The sequence below is a fragment of the Pagrus pagrus genome (genome assembly GCF_965226575.1).
Source record: "Pagrus pagrus genome assembly, chromosome: 12".
Taxonomy (NCBI): domain Eukaryota; kingdom Metazoa; phylum Chordata; class Actinopteri; order Spariformes; family Sparidae; genus Pagrus; species Pagrus pagrus.
In genome coordinates this window covers 10,633,877-10,659,973 of record NC_140196.1, presented here as the reverse complement: position 1 = coordinate 10,659,973, position 26,097 = coordinate 10,633,877, and the positions used below count along the sequence as shown (strand labels likewise).

Genomic DNA, 26,097 nt, shown 5'->3' with positions numbered 1-26,097 from the left:
CTCAGGCACAGATGAGTGGCTGTGTCCCCGGGCCTCTTGACGACCGCCAGTTGGCCCCTTCACTTTTTCCCCTCTACAACCGCACCGGAGTCCATGCAGCGGGTACAAACGCCCCCCCTAGAGCCTTTTGTTGTTTCAGTGCGACGCTAATCTATGGTTCTGCTGTGAGGGCCACAGGAGCGGCAGTTTGACTCACTTCCAGCTCACTGACACAATCATTCACTGCTTATATTGGGAGTGCTGGGCGTGTGTGTGTGTGTGTGTGTGTGTGTGTGTGTGTGTGCAGCCGGAACAGCGCCTGTTAGACAGCCCGGCTGATATTTTTCTGCAGGGTCAGCAGAGACTTGGCCAAGCCAGCATCATGGAGGGGTAAATCAATGAAACCCAATTAGACACCACGAAAGGTGAGAGAGGAATTGAGCAGCTAAAAAAGCACCGACAGAGACAAAAAGTGAGACTTCTTTTTTTCTTTTGTGAACATACCGGAGTGCAAATCAAACATCTTTGCTGCAGTGAGACATGCAAGAGCGCTCTTTTGTGCTTAACGGGGCCGGAGCTGATAATAAAAACGACATTTCTGAGGACGGCCTCACTCATGATTTGTGGGCGTTTCAAAAGCACTGTGTGGGACATGCATTGTGTGGATTGGGTGAGTCACATTGATGCATCATTCTGCCTCACCTAAAAGCAAAATAAAGCTCAGCAATGACTATGTCGAGCTTTTGATACAACAGCAAACACACCAGGAACACTTGAACTGAAAACAGTCCACTTCAGACCTTCTGCCGCGTCCCACTGACCCTTTGGTGTTAGTCTTGCCGAATTCCCCGGTGAGTGCGGAGGGCAGTCATGTGTCTGCTTGGAGGGCGAGAGTAAAGGCAATATGTCTCATGATCACCTCCTGAGCGAGCCAAATGAGGCACCCTTCGCTCTGAGCAACCTGCCACTAACATCTGCTGCTTTTGGCTGCAAATGCCCTTGTAAGTCATGTGAATCCAGTCCACGTTATCGGTCCGAGCCATTGTCTTTGCCACAAGGATGAAAACCCTCAGATAAAACATATATTACTTTTAAAATAATCCATCTTCGCTTAATTTAAATGATTAGTACTGTCCCTGGCAGGATCCTGTTTTACTGAAAGAAAAGCAAGACAACAGTAAGTCCATCACAATGCACTTAAAATGTTCCATATTGTTTTATGTTTCCACATTATCTGATTCAGATGAAAGAGCAGCATTATTTTCTGAACTGGGGGAAGAATGTTAAGCATTTGATAACCTGCTGACTGCTAATGAGCTGTGGAGATCGCATAACGCGCCAGATAATAATCCTGTTCGCATTGACAAGGAAAAAATAGATACTAATACCCACAGGCGAGTGTTTTGGAATAGGTACTATGGCAATTACCATGAATTAGGATCATACTTTAATCTCATTAAGACACAGTATATTGTGTCAGATCAACAATACTGTAAAAAAAAAAAACCATAATGTTCTTAATTTAGTCGCTGCCTATTAGAAAGGTTTTTCATCTACAGTGTTTTAATGTGTTTCAGGTAAATTGCTATATGCCACCGCGACCAAAGGAGACTAATGAAAATAATGCTTTCATTCATTAACTAGCATGCCTTTTATCATACTCTCCATCATGATTTTAATTCTTTTAATGAACACGCTGTACCGCTCTATGCAATCTGACAAACTCAGCGAGCGAGCAAGCCAGCCCTTTGCCACCTTCTTAAGCCCACAGTAATTATTAACACATTTTTGTAATCAGGCGTCTCCGCCATTTGCATGAAAGCAATCTAATAAATGTGAAAACTAAACTCTCCCTGCTGAACGCATTAAGATAACTACAAAACAAAAAAAAAGTCAAGCATTTATAGAAGTAACCTCTAATCTCATTACCTCTGCAATTACGGAAAAACACTGTCTCATTTCCCCGACTGCCTCCAAAATTAAGCTCTTGATGGGAAAGCCCGGTGTGAGGCGGGGGACGGCACACGGGTGGATCGGCGGCGGCAGCAGCCCTTGTATAAATCCATCCAGGTCCCTGTGCTGAGACAGGCTGTTGGTCCACTCCTAAATCAGAGAGGCCAGGCTGTCACGACCCGAGACCTTGTCTTCTTGCAGATCAATAGTGATAAGGGGAAATAAATTTCCAACTGCAAATACCGAAGACACCGAAGAGGCTCTCAGGTCGCCGGGAGCTCCATAGGCATGTAAACCGGATTTTTTAATGTCATGGTGGGAAAACTGCACACTGAGCTGAGCTGTTGTCCTATTATGCAAACACACACACACACACACACACACACACACACACACACACACACACACACACACACACACACACACACATGCACATGTTAAAGTCCAATTTTGAGTGTAGGTGCTACACCAATCTTTCCCATTAGTTTCTGCGGAGAGCCAATCAAAGTGAGGCGAGCTTTTTCATCATCCATAGCCAGGTGACCTTTGTAGTCATGGTAACACACACATAATGGTCGCAGTTTGGTTAGTTTAACGGGGCAATTTCCGTGCATTAATCACCTTTTTATCTGCCACATGTGAGTGGTTTGTAATGCGACGTGAAAAATGAGACCGTCCCCGTCTAGCTTGGCTTCCTATTCAAGCATTTTCCGAAGGATGTGACTTTTTTGCTCATTCTCGAGTGCCTCATCTCGAGGCTTAGACATGGAGTTCGCTAACGTAAACCAACGACCATCTTCCACCACAACACAGACACTTAAGCACCTTTAAGGCAACAAAACTACTTGGTTACACATAGGAAAAGATGACGTTACATACATTACGCCCATTATTTTACAAGTCAGCACTGACTTTTGGTTTCATGCAGGACACAAACACTGGTCTCTTGGGTGAAAGTCCAGTGTTTGCTGACCCATCCATCAACCTCCACCTCCGCCTTGGACTTTCTGGTCCACGCAAGTCGACAAGACTGGGCTTGATTTTGCTGCACTGCAATATGGCTGTGCACTGACTCAACATGTGACTGGCGATTAAAAAAAAAAAGCCATTCTAAAAATCTCTAAATTGTTTCTTGGTGGGCTTACTTGTAAGTGTAAGTCAGTGTATGTGTGTGCAAGCACTTGACCGACTGACCTGTCATGTGTAGAAGATAAGGCAGTTTATTAAAGCAAAACTTTTCCAGTTTCACCCTGAACACTCCGATAACAACACCACAGCCATTTGTTATTTTCTCATCCCGTGCTGAGGAGAGGAAAAGAATCTTGTTTAGTTGCCTTTGTCTTGTTTCCTTGTGTCTTAACATTTTAAGCTGGTGGCTTGGTTTAATGGATGGCGATATTAGGCTGTTGCTTGATTCACCACTTTAGCTCAGACTGAAATGTCTCAATGACTATTGGATAAATCGCAATGGAAGCTTGTACATACATTTGTGGTTCCCAGACGATGGTAACTTATAAGACAAAGACTTTGGTGATTGCTTTGCCAAAATTTAAAATGTATCAAATGGATTGCCATGAATGTTGGTGCCGCCATTCTCTATTCTCTATTATAAGTATTTATATGTATTTATGAACAAATACCTGCAAACATAATGACATTTGATGAGCCAACTTTGTTTTTACTTTTAATTGGCAAATCTTAGCATGCTATTTTGGTTACGTAAGATGCTGAACATGGTCAATACCATACCTGCTAAATACCAACATGTTTGCATTGTAATTGCAAGCAGCATGTTAGCATGCCAATGTTAGCATTTTGCACAAAGCACCATTGTGCCTTAGTACGGCCTCACAGAACTGCTAGCATGACCGTAGTGCCAAAGTTTGAAAGGTTTTTTTCCGTGTTAAAAATCAAACCTAAGACAACAATATTATTTTCTCAGACTGTTGTATAACTGCTCCATTTTATCATTGGCAAACTGGATGAATAATAATGTGCTGTCTTAATACTTATTCATACAGTTTTGAATTGAAATCGTGAACCAAAGAAGAGGAAACAATTTACATGCAAAATAACCTTTCGGACATGGTTTGTTTGAAAGAAAACACAGGCTAACAAGTGAGCAATAAATAATTGAGACAACTGCCTTTCATCACACATGCGTCATCACAAATCAATAGCCATACTTTTATTGGGTCGCTAACTAAAGATGCCTTCTTCTCTCCTTGGGTTGCTGTGGAGTTCAACACAATTTGCCTTAATCAGGCAATCAATCACTATTAGATCTGTGTGCCACACCAGCACGCAGCAGGCAGATGTGGCCCCCAGCAAAAACTACCATCCCTAAATTGGGGCAGACACACACTTGTGCGAGCCCTGTGACTCAGTAGACGTTGCCAGAGCCGCTGCCAGAGATCGCAGAGCAGCATTTTCCCTTTATTTGTCGACAAGGGGGTGGCACCAAGCTGCTTTACTGACACGTCTTTTCACAAGAAATTACAGAGAAAACGCTCGGCGGAAATGTTCCTGCATGTCTCTGTCACTGTTTGTCACTTTGCGTACAATACAATACAATCAGATCTTTTGTAAGGTTATGCATTTTCAGCAATGTAATCATGAATTCAATTTTTTGAGGAAAACACCTGTCACACGCTGTTTTTGCGGAGAGTGACATGCTGTGACCCTGCCATAAAAGGGAACGTGTAAAAACAAAACACAGCTTGGATGACATCATTTTGTCATGCGCATCAAATATGCATACCATACACTTACACATATGCGTGTATGTGCAGCCTAGTACATGCCCGACTCTATTTCGCTCCATTGTTCAAATGGCATAAAAGATTGAATGAGCCGATTTGGCACAAGAGGAATATAATCAGAGCATTACTGTGGCCCTTAGAGATCCTTTATTGAATGCATAACAATGAAGCTTGATTGGAATTGATAATGGCTTTTGAGGACTAGGTTGCTCCTTTCCACCCACTAATTTGTTCCAAAGCAATGCCTGACATGCATGGGATTGCCAATGACAAGGTAATATACGCCAATAGTTACAAGGGGTTGAAATGCGTGGCTTTAAACCAGAAGAGAATGCACTCCTTCCTTACCGATTGAACACTGAGGCTCAGTGTCATTTCAAAAACACAGCAACTGTGTCTCCGTCAGTTTACATAAGCAGGCGATAAATTCAAATGGAGGAGGCTGCACGTATGTGTGTCACTGAATATCGTCATCTATATTTGGCTTTCGGCAGAAATGACGGCTGAGCTCTGAGTTCTATAGTGTGCGGGAGCCGAGGGTGAGCCGCGTGATATTCCCGAAGCAACACAAAGTCAGCATGAGGAAGTGCCGCAGATGTGAAAGTGCTGCTGACCTCGTCCATTTTTCTTCCAGTGCCATCAAGGCCACCGCGCTGCGATGCTCCACGCTGCATCCAATTGTGCAGAGTAAAAGGTGCGGAATCAAGGGCTCCTGCAGGCCACCAGCCCTTGGACACCTGCGTTTATGAGAGTCAACCGCGGTGTCAGCACCGCGACCAAAACATGCATCATACAGCTGCCTCACACATGCCTGCAAAACAATGTTATCTGTCTACGCACAGACAGCCCGAGCCAGAGAATACATTAACCATAAGCTGCACAGTGACCTTGATGGCAAACTTCTCCTTTAACCGTGCCAAGTCCAGGTATATGCTGCACACAGGGTTCTCTGGGGGTCTCAGATTGGTCTTATGAATCATGCAACATGATATTGTTTGATTGAATGCACCAAGTCCAAATTGGATTCCCACCAACGCCTCCTCCCCTCCCTGCCTAGACAAGCACTGATGAAAGATAACCGCCTCTGCATTAATCAAAGAGATGGGGCATTTTGATCCCACTCTCAATTAGATTAGATTACATAAATTTAACAATTTGTACAAAACGTGATATCAATTATCAACAGGTCATTCAGTTTGATCTCTTGCCCATTTCTGCCACAGCGAATGAGAGAAGCGCACATCGAATAAAGCTGCCTTTTGGTGACAACATGATTTTGTTGTATTTCTTAATAGCTGTGGGGGAAAACCGTCTGCGGGAAACCATGACCACAGCACTCTTTCTTTACTGGGCTGAGTGCATTATCTTAATTTTGTTGCACTTCCTTTCTTCTCTTGATTGCACTCATTTCCACCAAAGAGACAGTAATTATTTTAAAACATGCACGATCAGGCGTGCTAATCAATGACAAGAGTGTGAAGTGACACGAGTCACTTATTACAAGGAGCTTTCAAAAACTATTCAGCCCCTTAGTCCTGCATGTGTGTGCGTGCCGACTATAAGTGGGATGTGATAGTGCTTACTGTTTGTTTAGGATTACAGCACACTCTCCGGAGCGGATGGTTTGATTTGTAGTAGGAGGGGAGCAACATCGCTCCCATTGCACACTCAAAACGCCAATAACTCGGAAAACAACAGATTGCCCAGGAGGAGGTGAAGCAAAAGTCAGTCCTTGTTTATTATTTGGAGATAGAATAACTATTTTTCTCGTCCACCACTCTGAAATATATCTATGTCACAGATGCAATCTGCTCAGCACAGCCATCTCTTGACAGTTAATTAGGTGTCAGCGGCACAACCGAGGTAATTTAACCTTCATCAGGCTGTATCACATGAGAAGATAATTTAAGGGAATTATTCATTGCATACTTTAGTGGAACATGAAAAAAGCTTTACTTACGGACTCTGGACCTAAGTGAAGATGAATGGATACAACGCAAAATCCCAAATTCCACAGTGATAGTCATTTGCGAAACAGCGAGCTGTCTCGACAGTGCAGCGTAGTGTATCTGTGAGTATCGATGGTAACACACACACAGGTTTAACCACAAAGCATTGACAATTAATAATCCTCAGGATCAAACATGCAGTAAACAGCAATTATCTAAGGGCAAAGTGATCAACACTCCCTACCTAATGATCAATAGCGCGGTCTACTCTTCATGCGGGCCGAGAGACAACTGATTGAAACTGAATGACTGATGTCCATGACATTCAACAAGCATTTTTCTCAGAGGGGTCTGGAGCTAATGGCCACAGAATTCAAATAAAAACAAAAGAAATATACATACAACCCAGTTTACACTGATCATAAACACACCACCTCCTGAGAACTTCAAACTTCAAACACTGACAGTCCCCAGTACACACAGCATGTCTGGTTTGGTCATTTGTCTTTCCCAGGCTTAGTTGAGTGTAGCCTTTAAATGTTATGTGAATGAGTAACTGAAACCAGACAATAAGCAAATAAATGCTCACTGACCCTTAAAACTACTGGCGGGTGTTGTAATCTGAAATGGTGACACATTGCCTTGTGAGTGCTAATTCACTGGAAGCCCAGTCTAATCTCGCTTTATCAGCAGGTCTGCATTTTTTAGGATGACGGTTCTAGATTAAACTACAATAATAATAATGTTTCCAAGGAAGCGTGTCACTTTTGCTGAAAAGTGGTGGGGACAGATAAACATTTTTTATGGTACTCAACATATCCACTTTTGGGCAATGTGATGGGAGGGTTGTATGAAAAAGGGAGGAGGCACTCTTTAGTGAGCTGCCCTGTACTTTAAGTCTGTCTTATTATGTACCACAAAATCAGGCAAATAAGATGCAGTGATCTGTGTTTGCAAACTTTTCTATCCAGCTGAACAGTCCAGCTGATCGATTACATTTTGATTTTACAGTATTGCTGATCACAAGGAACATTAACAGTTGTAGGCTGTTACTTAGCCTTAGTTCATTGTGTGCTGAACATTTTAGGGTCTGGGTTAAGATCGTGTCATCGTATCTCAGCACCGACAGCGCTCTCACTCGTTAGTAAACATTACTTGGTGCAAGCTATTTTTCAGATCGTTTTAAACAAATTATGCTTGTATAAGTGATCGGGGCGAAATATCCCATTTCAAATTATGGCGGCAACGTGTCCCCAGCGCCCACAGTGTAAATTACATATATGTTTTCATGTATCACAGCTGCATTTGAAATACATGACAGACCCAAGATAAAAGACAGTGGTGGACGGTAACTAACCACATTCACTCAAGTAGCCTACTGTGCTTAAGGTCCAGTGTTTAGGATTTTGTAGCATCTCGCAGTGAGGTTGCAGATTACAACCAACTGTATACCCTTCCGTCTCACCCTGCCCTAGGGTGGTCACTAAAATAGTGAAAAATACCAACGGCCCTCTGTAGAGCCACTGTTTGGTTTGTCCATTCTAGGCTACTGTAGAAACATGCCAAGCAACCAAGGACGTTACATTACGCTAATGAAAACATAATTATGAATATTAGGCATGATTCCCTTTGTGGCCATGATATATATTACATTTTTGTCTTTAAATCCCCCCAAAACATACTCACCGGACCTTTAAGTACGATTTTTGAGGTGTTCTTACTTTAGTTGAGTATTTTCAATTATCGTTTGGCCTATGTTATCGGCTGATATCGGACTTTTGCAGATATATCGTATTGGCTTAAAAAGATGCTTGGGATACTTTATAATTACCAATTACTCAGTAAGTTTACTGTTTCAGTGCAGTTGTGTCATTTTAGACAATAATGTTAACAATAAACCTTGTTGTTAATAATTATCATCTATATCATTAACTGTAAATATCCTGCCTCCATTATGTATCTTTATCAAAAGTGTGACATTTGAGAAATCATTACAAAAATATCCGTAGATTTCCTTCCTAATATCAGCATCGCCCCCCCAAAAAACGCGTATCGGGCTCTGGTATTTATACAAAATGTGCTAATCAACTAATAAATCACGATGTATTATGAATTACTGTAAAAGATCACTGTAATCTACCCAGCGGCATATAAAGCAGCCTCACTTTTGCCTGCTGCAGCATTAAAGTGATGCTTAAGATAAGTCACAGAATAAACAATCAACTGAAACACTAAAATATCCCTAAGAAATTTTGAATAGTGCAATATAAAACGCATCATTTTAAAATGGGCCACCCAGCACAATGAGTATTTTTGCCACTTTAATTGTATTTTGATGTACATACTCGTAAAATATTTTGAGTAGGCTGCTACTTAAAGATAGAAACACACAATAATAAACACCCCACAATGTAAGATAAGGCCACCACTGACTGCCACACACTGTGACTGAGGATAATCATGTGTGAACATTACAATGCTCTTGTCATTTGGGATGCTGGTTAACATAAGGGGAGCCCCGCTTCCGTCCCAGCAGTGAAATTGGCAGTGTGACCAGTAGGGAGAGACAGTGAGATGGGCGGTTTATAGACTAGTGGCCGGGGCTCTTTTTGTTTTTGTGTCGGACTGGATGGGAGGGAGCAGCAGCAGCCTCAGTACCAGGCACCGCTCTCCCTCAGTACTGACTGGATAGATAGAGGAGGAGGCTGCTACATGCTGCCGCCGCCGCCACCGCTCCTGCTGCTGCTCCTGCCTTTGTCGTAGAGAGGGACCTTTTTTCTCACCGCGGCCACACTTGAGCCAGACGGATATTCTTTTTTTTTTTTTTTACATTTTTTTTTTCCTCCTTTATTTCTTTTTTCTTTGTACACGGATTCCGACAAGGGGAGGAATTAAGCAGCCGAGGCGTACAAATGTACTCACTACACGAGGGCAGCGGTCTGTTCCTGCTGGCGGTCTTGGTAGGACTGCAGGTAATGTAATTTTGGGGGCTCGGGAGTTACACCGGACACTTTTACGGTGACATGTTGTGGTGTAGAGATGATGTTTGTTGAGTTACGAGCCGGGTCGAGTTGGCTGGGCTTCCCCGGGGGCACTTAACATGAAAAACAGTGCCGTGAATGCCGCATAAATTCCCCATAAAGTAGGTCTAGCACGGACTCCCAACTAGCTAGACTAGTTACGCCATTTAAGGTGACGGGCTAACGGTTCTCCGGAGATGCTAGCTAACTGCGTGCGGACGTTCGAATTTAACGGTTAATTATTTCAGATGAGAGAATTCAAAAAAAAATTGCAGTGACGTAGCCCGGCTTAAGAGTTTATACGGCTGAATATTTTATTGTCTGAAAGTTGGGACACGCAGGGCCACATTAACCCAGTTTTTCACTTGGTTATATTTAGTTTAGGTTTAATATTTATGTAGATTACTGCAGCGTGTCCCTGTCCACCCTGCGTGCTAATTGCCTCTCTGGTTAAAAAAGCCTGGAAGTAGCTCACTGTAAAATATAATGTTCAGCTCAACCGCATGTAACAGTGAATAATCTGTCAGGTTCTGAAGAATGATTGTTTCTGTGGAAGTGGTTTCATTTCTCCAAACTGTGAGAGAATAAGCAGCCACACGTTCACGGCTGAAATAATTGTTGTGAAGCACTGGCGCCTGTGTTAACACTTACTTCTATAAATGTACATCCTGGTAATGTAACGTGCTAGATTCAGGCTCTGCTCCTCCTCCTCCCCTCCAGTCTGCAAGCATTTTTCCATTTAAATTCCTCTGATTAAGAATGGCAAGTGGCACGGATACCCACAATGCTCTTTTTCAGCAGCACTCCTCTCCTTTTACATTCTTTTGAGAGTGCATGCAAAGAAATAGGGCCAGCCAGGCCTCCTGTTCCTGGGAGCTGAATCAATGCTGGGTGTTGTGTGTGTCTGTGATGGAGTATATTTTGGACATGCCTGGACACCGGAGCGTTTTCCTCTGTTATGCTCTGTTTGTGATTTCTCACTGTTAGTGATTTTCTTTCTGGCTTGGCGGAAACGCCAGCTCCAGTGATTCACAGATTTTTCTTTTCTTTGCAACATCCCCATTTATTCCCCAAATCTTTTGTGTTGACACCCCAAAGCGCAGTTTTAGTTTTTCAAAAAGAGGCAAATAAAAAAAGAAAAAACAGCACAATATTGATCACAGTCCTAGCCTCGCAGTTTCTTTAGAAATCAGCGATTGTTATTTCTTTCTTCTCACAGACATTTTCACAGCAATGTTTATTCATCCAAAAAGTGGATCGTTGGCATTTACTTTTTATTCCCTTGTTCCTGTACTTCAAAGTGGAGTGTTTGTCCAGAGTAGTGTGTTGATCAGAGGGGCCAACAGAGAGTTGGTCATAACCCGTCCCTGTGCCTGGGCCCCTCCAGGGGGACAAATGGAGCTTGTTCTTGCCTAGCCATGCTTTTTGGCTAATGCTTAACCCTTTTGGCCTCATTATCCTAATTGCGGTCCCTGCTATAAAAACAACAGATGCTTTTGTACAACTGTGGGGACTTCAGAACGTGACCAAGAGGTTTTTAGAGGCAACAGAGTGCATTTTTGAAGGTTGATTTATGACTCATTGTCCCTCCCCCCACCATTACAGATTGCAGCAGAGGGCAGGGGCACCCCACCATGCAGGCCTGGCTTCTCTGAAGATGTATACAAGGTTGTGGTGCCAGATATCACAGAGAAAGGACAGCCCCTTTTCAACGGTGAGTGGTGAAATATTTCTCGTTCTGTTCCGTGCTGGATGCTTGTTTGTCTGTGTTTGTGTGTGTGTGTGTGTGTGTGTGTGTGTGTGTGTGTGTGTGTGTGTGTGTGTGCGCGCGCGCTTGTCAGCATGCATATCAGTTGTGCAAGCTTGCCTCCATGTGTTACTTTTCAGGGTGGATCAGAATAAGCCTGACATATTTAAACAATTAGCTTCAGTGTAGCTGTGTGGTATTGCAAGTCGTGTAGTTTGTCTTGTAAACCAGCTCAAATGTGGTTCAGTTTTATGTAGCTCCTGTCCATTTGGTGTGCATGCTGTTTTCCTTCAAAGGAGACGCAAATATAAGCAGATTGTTCCTTAAGTGCTTGGTCATATATTGCGGCGAAACAGTTAGTGTTTTTGTAATTTGCATTTTGTTGAGACGAATAATAACTAGCTGGCTTTGTCATTAGAAATAGGAAAACTTTGTTGATTGCACTGGGGGCACTTCTTGTTGCAATGAATAAAAATCAATTACACACAGATTTGAATACTTGCAACTTTAATCAAGCAAATAGCCTTGCTGTTAAACATGCAATGCCTTCTGCTGGTAAATTGAATTGTTGCCACCGTTATTTGCCATTATTTTGCATTTGTCTTGTCTTTATTTAATATCACTTCAGTACAGATTTAAACCATATGCAGGGAGGATTTCTGCTACTTCTCAACACATGCCTAAAGGTTCCTGCAAGAATTAAATGATATTCTGTCCACTCAATTGTGGTAATAACAGCAATGTCTTTCAAAATGTTTATTACAGCAATTGTCCTTGTGTGAGAAACCCAACTTTTGTTAGGTTTGTATTTTTTCCAACATATAACCTGGTGCAAACAAGAAAGTGAGAAATAATGATTTTTTTCCCCCAGCAGTCCATTATATTGCAGAAGGCATGACCAATATGGCCTCTATGGAGTTTAATATAGGTAAAGTGAGGATGCAGCTACTGTGAAGCAGTAAGCAGGCCTACAGACGGTAATAAAAACTGGAATATATCACCAGTGTGCCATTAGAGAGGTGAGAGCCTTGAGGTCATTTGGACCAGAAAACATTCTCACTTGTGTTGGATTTCACAGTGTGTGCCTAAAACTTGCACACTGCCGTTGGAGTGAGTCAGAGAGGTGGTGGTGGGGTGGTAGCAATGACGAGAGAAGAAAGGCGAAAAGGAAGAGAGTGTTTAGATGGGTGGGTACAGCTTTCACTGGGCTTTACCTTGTGCACAAGTTTCCGTTTGATCCTGCAGGTGATGGATTTCCCTCTGTTGGCTCGTGGATGAGCCGTGACCGGGGGTAATCAGGTTCCCTTTTGTTTGCCCCCCTCCCCTCCCTGCACTACCCCCTCTCCTCTTTTCTCTACCTTCCCTTCCCCCAGCGAGCTGTTGCTCTGTGGAGATTTCCTTGACGGAGAGGGGCACTCCTGTGTCATTGTAATGCAGCAGGGCTCAGCAGCGTGGGATGATGTTAATGAAACTGCATTCTCTAATGAAAAGCTCCTGTGGCATGTTTTGAAAGACAAAGCCCCCACAGTGTGGAGAGTATGCCCCGAGTTTTTCAACTTTGCTTTCACCATGCTGTTTGGGATATTGTTTTTGACCAGAAGCTGAGTTTTTTTTCCTTCTTTTCAAATTGATGTTTCCATAGCTGCATGTAGCTGAATAATGCTTTACGTTTCCTTGCATTCCATTAACTGAGCCAATTGAGCCCAGAAAGGCCAGAGATAATAGAAAGGCATTGAGTGAATCATGATGAGTCATTTTTATTAACATTACCTGGAAGTCTGAACACAGGTTTTGTCATGCTATAAATAAACCAGTCGGCGAATTCCAGTAACCTCACGTTAAGTTATTGGTGGGTAGATCTGCTTGAATGTCTGTGTAATTCTATCAGTACATTTTGTAAGGTGTCAGTAATATGAGTCCTTTGCTCATATTGTATTGCTTTCGACCCAGGCTTGTTCAAGAGATGCAGCGGGGGTGAGCTGTTAGCTATCTTGTCTCATGTAATTGCAGTCTGTTCTTTGTTACTGATCAAGAGAATACACATCCTTAGGTCTGTAAAACCTGGAAATGGTGGTTGTTGACATGTAAACAGACAACATTGTATGCGCCAAATTGAAGACATCCTGTGGATTTGATGACGGCATTTGTGGCCAACCAGTTAACACAGCGATTTGATTGTAAGATTTAATCACATTATGGGGGCGTAAACTTAGACTTTAACTGTTAGCTGGCCAAGTGATGCCCCATTGATTTTCAATAGATTTGTTAAAATGCATTACGTCAAAGTTGCTTGGCAGAGCAGCACAGAGAAACGCCAGGAAGGACAATTATTCGTCTACAAGAACTCTTCTCCAACGATCCATTCAAGGGAGGTTACGCTCATTGTTTGCAGATGCAAAACCACACAAGGCTTAGGAGGTTACCCACTGTCTACCCTCTGGGGCCCATATGACCTTGCTTTTAACGTCGGAATATTTGCTCTGGCCTGAGTGGAGAGAAATGACCAAACATGGTTATTTATTATCAGACTATCTTCGAGATGACTGCAGCTGGAGTCTTTAAACATTTGCGCAGTGTTTCTTCTTATCTTGTTTAGTTTCTTGATAAGCTGACTTGTTTTACTAAATTGCATTTAATTTCAGGTAGGCTGCGTCTGCGGGTGGTTTGCCCCTGGGTGTCTAATGGAATTCTGGTGGCTTTGGAGAGCTGACACACATTGTGCAGTTTTCTCCAGATGAGGCCTTTAAAGCAGGGTTGCAAAGTGAGTCAGTCGCAGCATTATTCAGCAGAGGTTTCCCTCCCTAAAAACTGGGTTAATGAAAAGCCCAAAAGCCTAATTGAGCTTAATACAGTCTCTTATGCTGCTGTTCTGCCATCCCTACCCCCAACCATCTATTCTGCTTTCATTTTTCTTTCCTCCACCCCACAGCCTTGTGTTTTACCTCTTTTTTTTCTTGACAATTATGCGAGCTCTGCTGATGAAAGAGAAGTTATGTATATAGTCTGCTTTAGCTTCGGTTCAAGTGCTTTAAATGTGAGCGTGTCAAGAGGGTCCAGTGAGGCGGCTCCAGGGATGAGTTAGGGGGAGGGATTTACAGTTGACCAGTTTAATAATGTGATTGAAGCAATTAATGTCAACGTCAGCAATGAGAACACATACTGGATAGCTCTCTTGGGCTCTAAATATATCTTAGAATTTTCACTTAATCTATCATCAAGTATAATTATCTCTCCTTGCTGTGTTTGTGTAAGGCAAACCTTTTAAACAAACAAAATTTCACCCTTTTTACAAGAAAAACATTGTTTTCACAAATCCTGAGTTTTGTGCTGGCTGAACCCATTTTTATGTTGTTCTGGTTCTCTGCGCTCTGTTAAGATTCTGATGGCCCTGGGTACAGCTGGGGCCACTCAGATGTATTTAAGGGGCCCCCGTGTTTGGTGAGACGTGACCCCGCTCGACCTTCTCCTGTAAACTGGACGAAGTACTCAGCAACATACTCGTTTTCCTGCCCACAGATTGGGGTTGAGGCTGGTGGGGGTTTCCTGGTGAGGTGTAGATGAATGAAAAAACAGCTAAAGAGGTCCTGACCCGTCACCAGGGAGGCAGCAAATGCACAACACCCCCACCTCTTGTTTTTTTGACCTACGATGTCGATCGTTCATCAGTTGAGAAAGACAAATTTCTAAACCCCAGGTTTCCTCGCAGTCTGTATAGGAAGTTTGTTAGTAATTTTCCTCCAACAGCATGATGTACAGTAAATAACGATTATGGCCCTTGTGGTGCGGCCAAGGACTGTAAGGGACTGTCTCTGGAATATTGCAGAATTTCAGTTTTTATATAGCTCTGTTTTATTGAAATATTCAGTATAGCTTGATGAAATCGGCGGGAACAGAATCTTTGCTGAAGCCCATGGTGTCAGAAAAGAAGGGTCCGCCGTTCAGATCTTTATGTTTGAGGTGTATGAGGTCCGCATTGATGTCTGTGCCAATGCTGAATAATTCAATAGCCAGACATGACTTTCTTACTATTCAAATCCCTGTTCAAGCTGAGATCCGTTAGCACAGAGAAGCCATCATGCAGCAGATGAGAAAAAAATACAGAGCAAATTGAGACCATGTGAAGCTCCTCCTCTTTAATTGTATAGCGCCTGCTGTGTGTTTTACATATTCTCTTTGTCATTGTGGGACATCAAGATACCCCATGACCATCTTTTTCTTTTTGTGCGGGATCAAACTCCAGCTGTGCTTCATTTTTATAAGCTAAGGCAGCAGTTTCACTGTAAGTTTGTCCGAAAGAGCAGTTCATTGCCTCCAACCCCCTCTTTTTTTCTGGAAGTGGATCAATAAATCCAGGGTCTTTGTTTGCACTGATCAATATGTTGTAATGAAGGCTGCGCTCCAATTCCCAGCTAAAGCATCACTGGCGGGTTGGGCATGAATTTGTTTTATTCTTTATTGTTATCAGTCCTGCATAAATTTATTTTCATTTCCCCGTCACTGTCCTTTATTTTCTTCCTGGGAGCGCTACGGCCTAGATAACCACCACATATTGTGACGGCAGATTGAATCTTGGCGGTGTATGGTTCGCCTACAGTATAACAAGGAAGCAGAGCTGGTCGAGGGCTAGTGGTAGCCATTTGTCAGAAGCTCACAGCTCTGTTGCAGTCCTAAGGCCATATCGTAAAAATAAAAAACAATGTTGGCATATTAAAGCTAGTGCGCCCATCTGTGGCTAATTTGTGGGTGTGCTTTCTGAGCCTACTGGGTGGCACGGCAGGATAGAGCATATTTTATTTATGTCTGACCTTTTTTAGGCTGCAAGTTCTTAATCTAAACAAAGGGCAGACTGAAAATAATCTCTACATATTTGGAGTCAGACAGGTACTTGAACAGTGCCTAAGTGTAGATAAAGTAGGACTGACACTGTCCTGACGGTTTCTCATCACCTCTGTTCATATCGCTCTTATCAGCTACAGGCCCTGCCCTTTGCTATTGGCACCTAACAGTGTGTGGCTCTGACATTGGGCAGTAGTTAAGGTGTCCCTCTCTCTTGCCTGTGTGAGCGTGTGGGGGGCGGTTGTCCTTGGCATATAATTAGCTTCTTCAATGCAGACGGCTTTTAGAAACGTACAGGCGGCTCCTGGTAACAGAGGCTTCTATAACTAGCTGTTGGTAAAGGCTAGACTACCTCTTCAGTGCAAGATATGACTGTCATGCTGTATAATCTGGCAGTGTTAAATGCACACTGTCATCTGTTTTTCACAAGGTTGTGGGTAACAAGATTTGCTAAATCAAAATTTTATTGTTTGTCATGATCTACTGGGACTGAATACAGATCTGAACAGCAGACCTTTTCATTGTACTGCACCTGTCACACAGTCATGTGAAGGTTAGAAGGGTTTTATAGGTTATTTGGTTCTAGATCACACCTGGGCCCCTCCATCCGTGATGCGGTATTACTAAGGTTTTAAAATTGATGTGTGTGCTTCCATCTAAAAGACTGTCAAAAGAGAAAAGATTTATTTTTCCTTCTAAAACAATTATTTCCTGTTTGTTCTAACATGAGAGGAAGCTGGGATCTTTCTTAGCAATTGCGGTGCGCACACTAGTTCTGATGTGTTTTATTTAATGTGAAGAACACCCAGGAAGTGCATTAGATGACCCCGCTATTTAATGAGGCCGTATATAAATAGCTGTATTGACCTGACTTTCTGCATATATGCTTATAACTAGGCTAGTGTTATTTTTCACAAGTGAAATGCTGGAACCAGTGTGGAAAAGAAAATGCCAGCTTGCACCTGGAAGACAATACATCAGCACTATGGAGTGGACTGTTTACTGTTCTAGGGACTGATTTGTGGATTTCAGTGCCATTTTTCTTCAGTGGGACAGCCTTTTTTGGCTGGCAGAGCAAACAACTCCATATCTCTCTCACAGATCCTGTCTCTACAAAGAAAGCTCTGTTTGCAGTGTTGCCCCAGCTGTTTATTTTGCAATAGCACAGTTCGATTTTGCCCTCAGTTTTTCTCTCTACCGTGCTTGTTTTTCTCATAATGTTAAGGTAGATGACAGTCTCGAGAGCCTCAGCTTAGCATGTTTCAATCAGCAGGCATGTGAAGGGAAGCCACTCCCAGTCCCCACTACTGTCTCTCTCTCTAGTTAAATCTTTTGTTCGTACGTAGATACATTTAGTTTTTTTTGCTTTGAGACAGGAGTGCATTCACTGGCTGCCCGGATGTAGATACATCACTGAACGACAGGCAGGCAGGCAGACACAGCGTCTTTGTGCGCAGGGTCAAACTGGGAAGCTAATACTCAAATGAATATATTAATGAGACAGTATGAGCAAATGTAGAAAATAGAAACAGTACTAGCCTCGTGTTTAGCCTTTTCCTGTATGCAAGTGACACACATTGCTCGCATACTCAGACCCCATGCTGTGTTCAAGAGGCTACATGAATTGGCACACTATTATTCCTCTGACAACAAAAGAGAAATTTGAAGCAGGGACACGTTAATTGACCCAGATACTGTAACCATGTTCACAAAGGCCAATATCCTGCCTGGGAAGAGACGTCTACCTCCTACGGGCCACGCCAACTATTGTGTTCCAGCTTCAATTTCAACGCACCAGCGCCTCTCTGGACACTAGTCTCTGATGAGTCGCTAGGTCGTATCCTGTATCCCGTGACACTCTCCTTTTATCCAAGACACCACCACCTCCACCACTCCCTTCCCTTTTCCTCCCTTCCCCCGCTTCCGCACGTGAGCTTTAAGATGGAGGAGCTCCCTTGGCTCTATACAATGATTGATGTGACTTAATTGAGTAACGCAAGGACAGTAGTGTAGCATTTAGTCTTTTATTCTTCGACTGAGTTTGTTTCTCAGAGTGACCTTGGTTGCTCAATGGCTTAAGTCATGAGTGTGATGTGGAATTTTAGTGGTATTGGTAATATATTTGATAGATGGCTGAGGTTTTGTGAAGCTTGTGAAGTCTGTTGGACTCTAACGTGTGCTCAGTGTGTTCATGCCCATCAAGAGACAGGAAATGAGTAAAGTCCCATTCACTGCTGATTGATCACATAATTTCAGGACCTTCCAGGCTGAGAGTTCTTTCTGTTTTTTTCTTGCTTGTCTCACAAAAAAAAGAACATCATTACTTTTATTTGTAGTTAATAAATCTGTTACTTTAATCTTGATTGGATTGGTGGTTGGGAACATTGCCTCCCATCCCCCCTCCCCTGTCCAAACTGTTGGCTCATCAGATAAGCATATGTAGTCCACCATATTAGTTGTCTCAAGTGATCTACTGTCACCAAACCTTGCTGACTCCAGTGTCTGCCATCACCACACGGATATTATGATTGACCTGCAGCAATTTCTTGCCTCCATTTGAGCGCACACTGTGTCAGTGAGCAACATATCGCTCTGCGGCCTGCGTTGTCTGAGTTTATATTATCTCTGCCTCTGTCGATATTTACCGAGGCATTAAAGAGCGTGCAGCATGTCGCCACTTTATTTCCTGTAGCACTGCCTGCTCAGCAGGACAGGGGCTGCAGGGGGGTAGAGTCTCACTCAAGGGTATAACTGCTGTTACAAGATGAAGGTCTGCTAATTTCTCCAAACATTTTGAATCTAGCTTGCATAAAATAACCTCATGCGTTAGACAAAATCAGCACCAATGGGGCAGCTAATACAAATGCATATTGCATAACAGTTTGAGTGTTTTTTTTGATTTGTATTTGTCTTGTTGTAAATTACTTGCTTGAAGTTGTAAGCAAAATGAAATGAAAATCAGTTGGTAGAAGTGGCTGCGTTCATTAATCAAGTTGCACTAAATCAAGAGATTATAAACAGTGTCTGAGCAACTGTCAGCAAGACTCCATCACAAACTTTTTAAATCGTTATACTTTTCAGCTCTTGTAACTTACATCTTAGCAAACATTTTTTAAAATAAATCAATCAAAAGTTAGAGCAGCACGGCCATCCAAGTGGAGTTCTGCTTCTTGTAATCTGACAAATGTAAGTCAGATAATCACATTTTTTAAATCTATAGTTTTATCCAAGTCCCAAATAAAATATCTTGGTCTCTTAACCTTCCTTATCGTTTAAATTTCTTCACTAGTTTCTTCTTTTTTTGGCCTTCTGCCATTTTATTCTTGGCAGGTAGAATGTGCTTGTGTGAGGTTGTGAGCTGGCAGCCGCTGTCCATTAAAGCTGCATGATTAATTGTATTAAAATCAATATTTACATTCATAACTGAAATCTCATTCGCACTTGACAATGATTTTGCTGTGTTTGGATTAGCAGGAGATCAGTTGCATTAATCCAAACACTGCTAAATTTCTGCCTAAATTGCAAATTGGGAGAAGAGAAAAGAAGAGGAAGTACATTTATTCAATCAAATCCAGTTCTGACTTAACAAAATATGGTCACATTCCTTTGAAAACTTTGAGATTAGAAGATGAGGGAGACTGTCAAAAGCACATTGCAAACACAGTCTTGGTTGCAGTATTGGAAGGGAACACCACAAGTTTGTCTAATGTGATGAAGCTGTCAAGGCCGTAAAAACTACCAGAAAATCCCTGATGCCTAGAGGGTCTAATCTCCTGGTGTTTAGAGGAGAAAAGTAGTCTCAACAAAAACTTTCAAGGTAAAACTTTTTGCAGGGCGACATTACAGTGCAGAGGTGTTCCTATTTTCTTAACCATAATAAATAAAGCAAATTAAGTGTCCACTTCCCTCATTCCAGAGAGCTATTTGATTCAGTGTAAATATCAAGGATAGTGATGAATGAAACCATAACAAAATTATGTAAACTGACAGGAATGCCAAAACCCCATTTAATGAGTTTTATGTTTCATCTCATAATAACACAGTGGACACTGTAAGATTGACAACAGTAACAGAGGTTTTCAAAAGCTTACCAGCATCCCACCTACCGTCCATCTGATTCCACCAGAGTGCAATACATTCAATCTTATATAGGTCTTATGTCAGCCCTTCACTCTCACACTAAGTGTTCTAAGCACTGTGACCTTTTGTAGAAGATAAGCTTCCTTCGGCTGACTTGAAGAGTTTGGAATAACGGGCCTCAACCATTAATTTATGGCATTGCTAACCATATGAGGGGTATGAGCCAAGGTTATTGACCTTTCACGCCTGTCACTAGTGATAGAGGGAGCCTGATCCAGGAGGAAAATGAATTGGGCTTATTAAAGAGCTGGGCTTTGAATCAAACCTACGGGGCAACTTTATCCTCCAGTTTTTCCCTTTTATTTAAATCATTACTCTTTTTTTTTTTACACTGTTTGACCAATTGTCTGCTGCCAAAGTAGAAATTGAGAGCGCATACAGCAGGACTTACACAGAATCGTAATGCTCCCCTGAATGTGTCTGGAAGAGATCAGGGTGCAGTGCGTGAAATGCCTGAAGGATTAACACTTGGAGCACAAAACACATTACAGCAGCACATCTTGAACTGAGGTCATTATTATCAGATGAAGGATTTTGTGGACTCAGAATCCCTAATCAAAGTTTTTTTCTGCAAAGGCGATTTAAACTGCTTGACAAGACTTGCGCAGTTTTATTTCTCTCACAAATCTTTTTGTCTTTGTGGGTCTTTGCTTGTGATTTACTTGTACATTTGTGGCTGTGAGACAAAGGAGGAAAGCCGAACAGGCAGAAAGCATTTGAATAAAACGAAGCATGCAAAGAATGCTGTGTGGACTGCGGAGAAACAGAGCCGTGGACAGAGAAGATTGAGCGCATGTTATTCCAACCCAGTCCTCCCTCAGAGCTCCCAGTCTGTAAAACCTGGTGGGAGGCAGGGGAGGCATGCATTTATATTGGATCAACATGCTATGATGTTATTTTTCCAGCTCCACCACTTGTGTTTATAATCATACCCGGTCCCTTATGGGGTTCAACTAAAACCATTTTTATTGACTCTGGAGAAGCTTATCTCCGCCTGATGCATTGTTTGTACATAGGACCACAATCACATCCCTGTGGAAATAAGCAATAGATGAAAACAGAGAACTTGTACCATAAATGTGTTTTTGTTATTAGAGGACGTCCCCGATGAGGTCCAACTTAAAGGACATTTTTAATATTGTCCATTTGTACCATTCGTACATACCCCTCAGATATTCCAAGTAGGCTTCACTATAACCTCATTTAGAGAGCAAGAAAAGAGACAGAATCACTGATGTTGCTTCAGCCATCCTCTGCAGTATTAATTTAGAGGAGCTTGTTGAATATTTCAAGTGTTTGTTTATTTGCAATGAGATAGCCAGAGGATTAGGTAAAAGGACTAATGCCTGAGAATTTTGCATGCATGAAAGTGCTTTTTGTAAATGCGATGCATACTTGTGTGTTAAGGGGACTTATTTGTGTGTTCAGGTGGACTACTTATTAAAATGTACAGTGTGTGCAAAATGAGAAAAAAACATTATCTCTGCCTGTGGGCAACAGCGGTACGTATGAGTAGGAGGGTTATTTTGAACCTGAAAAGCTCCGTATCGCAAAAGCTTACCTCGAGCAGGCACCGTGGACAAGTGGGTGCCAGCTGATGGGGGGGGGGGGGGGGACATGCAGTCAGGGTATGATCACAGTGGAGCCAAATATGGATGTCACTATAAAGCTTAGGTTCACACACAGTTCAGTTTGAGGGTGACCATGAAATACTGAAAAAAGCAAGGTAAATGTAAGGCTATAATGCTTTTTCAGTATCACGTTTTTAATAACAATGCGTTATCCACATTTGATAGTATCGAAAGTACCGGAGCCTTTAAAAACATTCTTGCAAATGTGTTGGTATATGTTCAGTGACTTTTTCTGTACCAGCACCATGTGAAGGTTGTTTATAAAAAAAAAAGAAAGAAAATATATCTTTTTTTTTTTTTTTTTTTGCCATGGTATTGAAAGTATCGCTTTTTTATGCTAACATTGTACTGAAGTTTAAAATTCCAGTATCGTGTCAACCTTTGGTGACAATTAAAGCATTTTCAGCTGAATTTAAGGGTGTATATATTTGAATCAAGCAGTATGTTCTGTAAACTCATTGGACAACTGGAAGCTGGCAAACATAACAGTACAGCTCCCCTTTTTTTTGCACTTCCTCTTTTTTGAGGTGTGAGCTGCCCTTTTCCCTGCAAGATGGCAGTTACTCATAGAGACGGAGATGAGATGTAACATCCTCACATTTTCAATCCAGGCGCTGCCTTTCCACTGGTGCTGCTCCCATTGTGGGCCATTTTGTGGTCTGGGACCAAATGCTGCACTTTACACAGCACTTTCCTTAAAGGCACTAAATTTGTCAGGAGGAAAAGCACATGAAGTCACTGTCGGTTTAGTACAACGTGATGGATAAAATCACACCTTTGGTTGTTTGAGCAATCAAGGCAAGCTGAAAAAACACTTCAGAAAGCTTGTGTTGGCACAATTTCTGCACAAGTGTTGCTGTGGTTACAGGAGCTAGTGACGGAAAAATGACATGACTTCCATTTTACATGTTTATACTATTTTTCACTGATGTAGGATGTAATTTAAAATCCCTGTCTGTGGTTGATAAAGCTGTCAATCAGAAAGTTTGAGTATGGCCAACGTGGCTGCCCCCTGTAGTCCATTAGTGATTCATTAGACATTTTTAGTCAAAAATGGATGGAGGATAAGCCATTAGCCATTATTCATTCCTGGAACCTAGAGAAACCTTTTAGGGACAGTAATGTGTTAGAAATTTGACAGATATTGCAGTTAAATCAACTAATAGATAAACTTAGAGGAACAACAAAGAACCTCTTCAGTCCTGAATAAAGTATGCTGTGGATGCCTTGCCAAGAACATAAACCATCAGGTTGACGTGGCATTATTACTTCAGTGTTTGGTGTTTGTTTAAAGCAACTCCCCCACCCGCCAGTACACAAACACACACACGCACACAGCTTGTCTTCTAAAGGGGATCTCATTGGATAAATAGTGGAAAAACAACTCTGGCGAACCCGTTTGAATGTTTCCCCTCTGTCCTAGCAAGAATGTGTTGTCGAGAAGAGCTGAGGTCAAAAGACACATACGAGGCTTTGTTCTGCATTTACAAGGCTTAATCTGAGCAGTGACTGTAGTGGACAACACTGGCACACATTGTTCTTTTATAAATCTGTTGAAAGATCCGACAGTTGATTGAAAGATAATATTTATTCATGAGCTATGATGATGTATATTACATTTTTTCTTTTTGACTGCAAAGATAGTCACACATCTTGTCCTCTGAATTGGAATAAATTGAAGCTGTGCTTGTTGGTGTTTTTTCTCAGACATAAAAACAATCTAAAGAGAAAAGATTTATGACCCACAGGAGCCTACATGTTGATGTTTGGAAGTGATCTGTGTCTTTTCAGTAATAGATATTTGATGGTACAAGATGAAGTACGATGAAATCCACTTTTGTGTTTGAGACATTGTGCACTGGATATAATACATCCAAGCATACCGATGGTGCCACATTTTTATGACTTCAGACTTGAACATTACCAATTATTCATAGTGTTTAATCCATGGGCTCGGAACTAAAGCACAACTATGTAAACTAATATCCTGAGTAATGCGTTCGACAGATCATCATGTGATGATTCATCCACATTTTCCGCCACGAACAAGTATAATCAGTACAGTCTCACAGGAAAACAGTGTTGCCGTTGTTGCTTTTAATAGTAGTCAAACTAACAGGTCTCATGCTGAGCAACTTATGAACAGGGCTGTTGCAGGCATTAAATGGTTTGCGTGAATGCAGCAGTAGGTGTTGGACCCTGCTCACAGCTGGAACAGTGTTGTATGAATGAGCCAATGCAGTGTCTAGCCTCTCCTCAAACTATCCTCTGATCCTCGGCCTTCTTTTATTGGTCCGTCTACAGTGCGCTTGGAAAATGCAATTGCACTACCATTGATTTGTGTCTGTTTGAAATAAGGCGGCCCAGATACTGGATACGTTTTTTTCCTCTTCACCCCCCCTCTCTCTTACAGTCTCTCTACATTTCCATGTCTTTCTCTGTCCTCCACTTCCCTTAAATCCATTCTCAGCATGCCGCACGGGGCGACGATGGTTCCTTAGCCGCTTATCATGCCTTCCACCAGACCACCGAGGGGTCTAAGCATGTGCACACAGGCAGCTGTGCACCACTGTTAAACTCCATTCTGTGTGGGATAAGTGGGGATTGGCATGTTCTCTGCCCGTCAGAGCGGGTTTCATCTGCTCAAAAATGCGACAGCTGGGCAGAGCTTTTTCACTCCTCCCATATGAGAAAGACGGACAGAAATGAGACATAGAGAGACAGAATGAGAGGAGGGACACAGAGAGTGGGGTTGCCACAGCTTCCTGACTGTGGCTTGGAGCAAAGCAAATGTTGGCACATGTGTTATGAGTTAGCGTCGACATAACTGTTTTTAAGAGTGGCCTAACACATTAAAGATGTGTGGCTGGCTCCTCCACTTTCTTTCTTTACTCTTTATGCTGTAAACACTGAGCAGTAATGGGAGGAAGGGCATAAGAAGAGTAATTTATGTGCGGAGGAGAAGCCTGAGATGAGCCCTCCCTCCGGGATTAATGGGAGTCTCTGTCTCTGTTCACAGGAAATATGAAAGGCCCTTTGTTGGTAAAGGGCTTGCTGCTGCCAGCAAATAACTACCCCCTGTCATATTGAAAATCCCCCAACCTCTAAATTCATTGCCTCCTCTGCTGCTCATCCTTCACCTCTTTTTTTTTCTATAAGCCGATGTGTTTTCTGTCAAAGTCGCTCATTTATGATTCTGCGTCGCGCTTGCTGTACAGAAGCCCAGGAGACACTAACTTGCGTTGTTAGTATTCACTGTCACTTCTAGAGTTCTGTCCATTGGGTGAGCAGAAGGAAGAGTGGGAGAAATGTTGCTGTACAGGTGGTGATTCATACTTTAATGCCACGTTCCGTCATTTCCCTCTCCTGTTTTCTGTCTGATGTGTTTAATTTCAAGACTCGTTATCATATCAGGCAGGGAGTAGCTAGATTTCTGTGGTTAATGTGTGACCAGTAGACTGTGCTGGTGGTAAGAGTTTATTTTTAGCATCGGTGCCGGTGTGTGTTGGTCTGCGCAACGGCTAAGCATACCTCCTTAGGCTACGCTAAATAAAGAATGGCCTATCAGTGAGGGGAAATGACTGTTTGGCACCAAACTGGCAGTGTGTCTTTCATCAGGTCACACATTGGTCTCCTCACACCTGCGGCTCAGGACAGGAGGTGAAAGGCTGTTGGCAGGTGTTAATTGCCAAAAAAGACAGCAGAAAGACAACAAGGCATGATACTGTGTGTATTTGTACAGTACTTTTTTGCTCTCTCCTGCGCTGATATTTCACACACTGCTAAGAATAATTTCTGCACGGTATTTTTGCATCCAACGGGAGGAATAAAGTGTTTCACAACCGATTGTTCTGTTCTTTGTCTGCCTCACATTTGAATTTTCTCTTTTTCTGCTCAAGCACTTCAATAAAGTACACAGATTAATGTGTTTGTACAAAAATCCTCTTTTCTGTGGCTGTGAGCTTACCAACACTCTGAAAAGAGTTTCATTCTTTTCTCTCACATGTCCAGCTTTTCATTTCAGCATGGGGGCTTTTTAATTTTTTCGTTTACTTTTACATTGCGAGGAAGAAAAACAGC

The 26,097-nt window shown here is 42.3% G+C and overlaps 1 protein-coding gene across 1 annotated transcript in view; it reads left to right on the top strand.

The window, feature by feature from the left end:
• The first annotated feature begins 9,223 nt into the window (after window positions 1-9,223).
• The window catches only part of cdh2 (cadherin 2, type 1, N-cadherin (neuronal)), a 64,017-nt gene continuing 47,143 nt past the window's right edge, over window positions 9,224-26,097 (top strand). Inside the window, exons 1-2 of the mRNA XM_084369969.1 lie at window positions 9,224-9,615; window positions 11,269-11,377. Of these exons, the coding sequence (XP_084226095.1) occupies window positions 9,556-9,615; window positions 11,269-11,377 (169 nt within the window). The 5' untranslated portion in view covers window positions 9,224-9,555. The remainder of the gene's footprint in view (window positions 9,616-11,268; window positions 11,378-26,097) is intronic.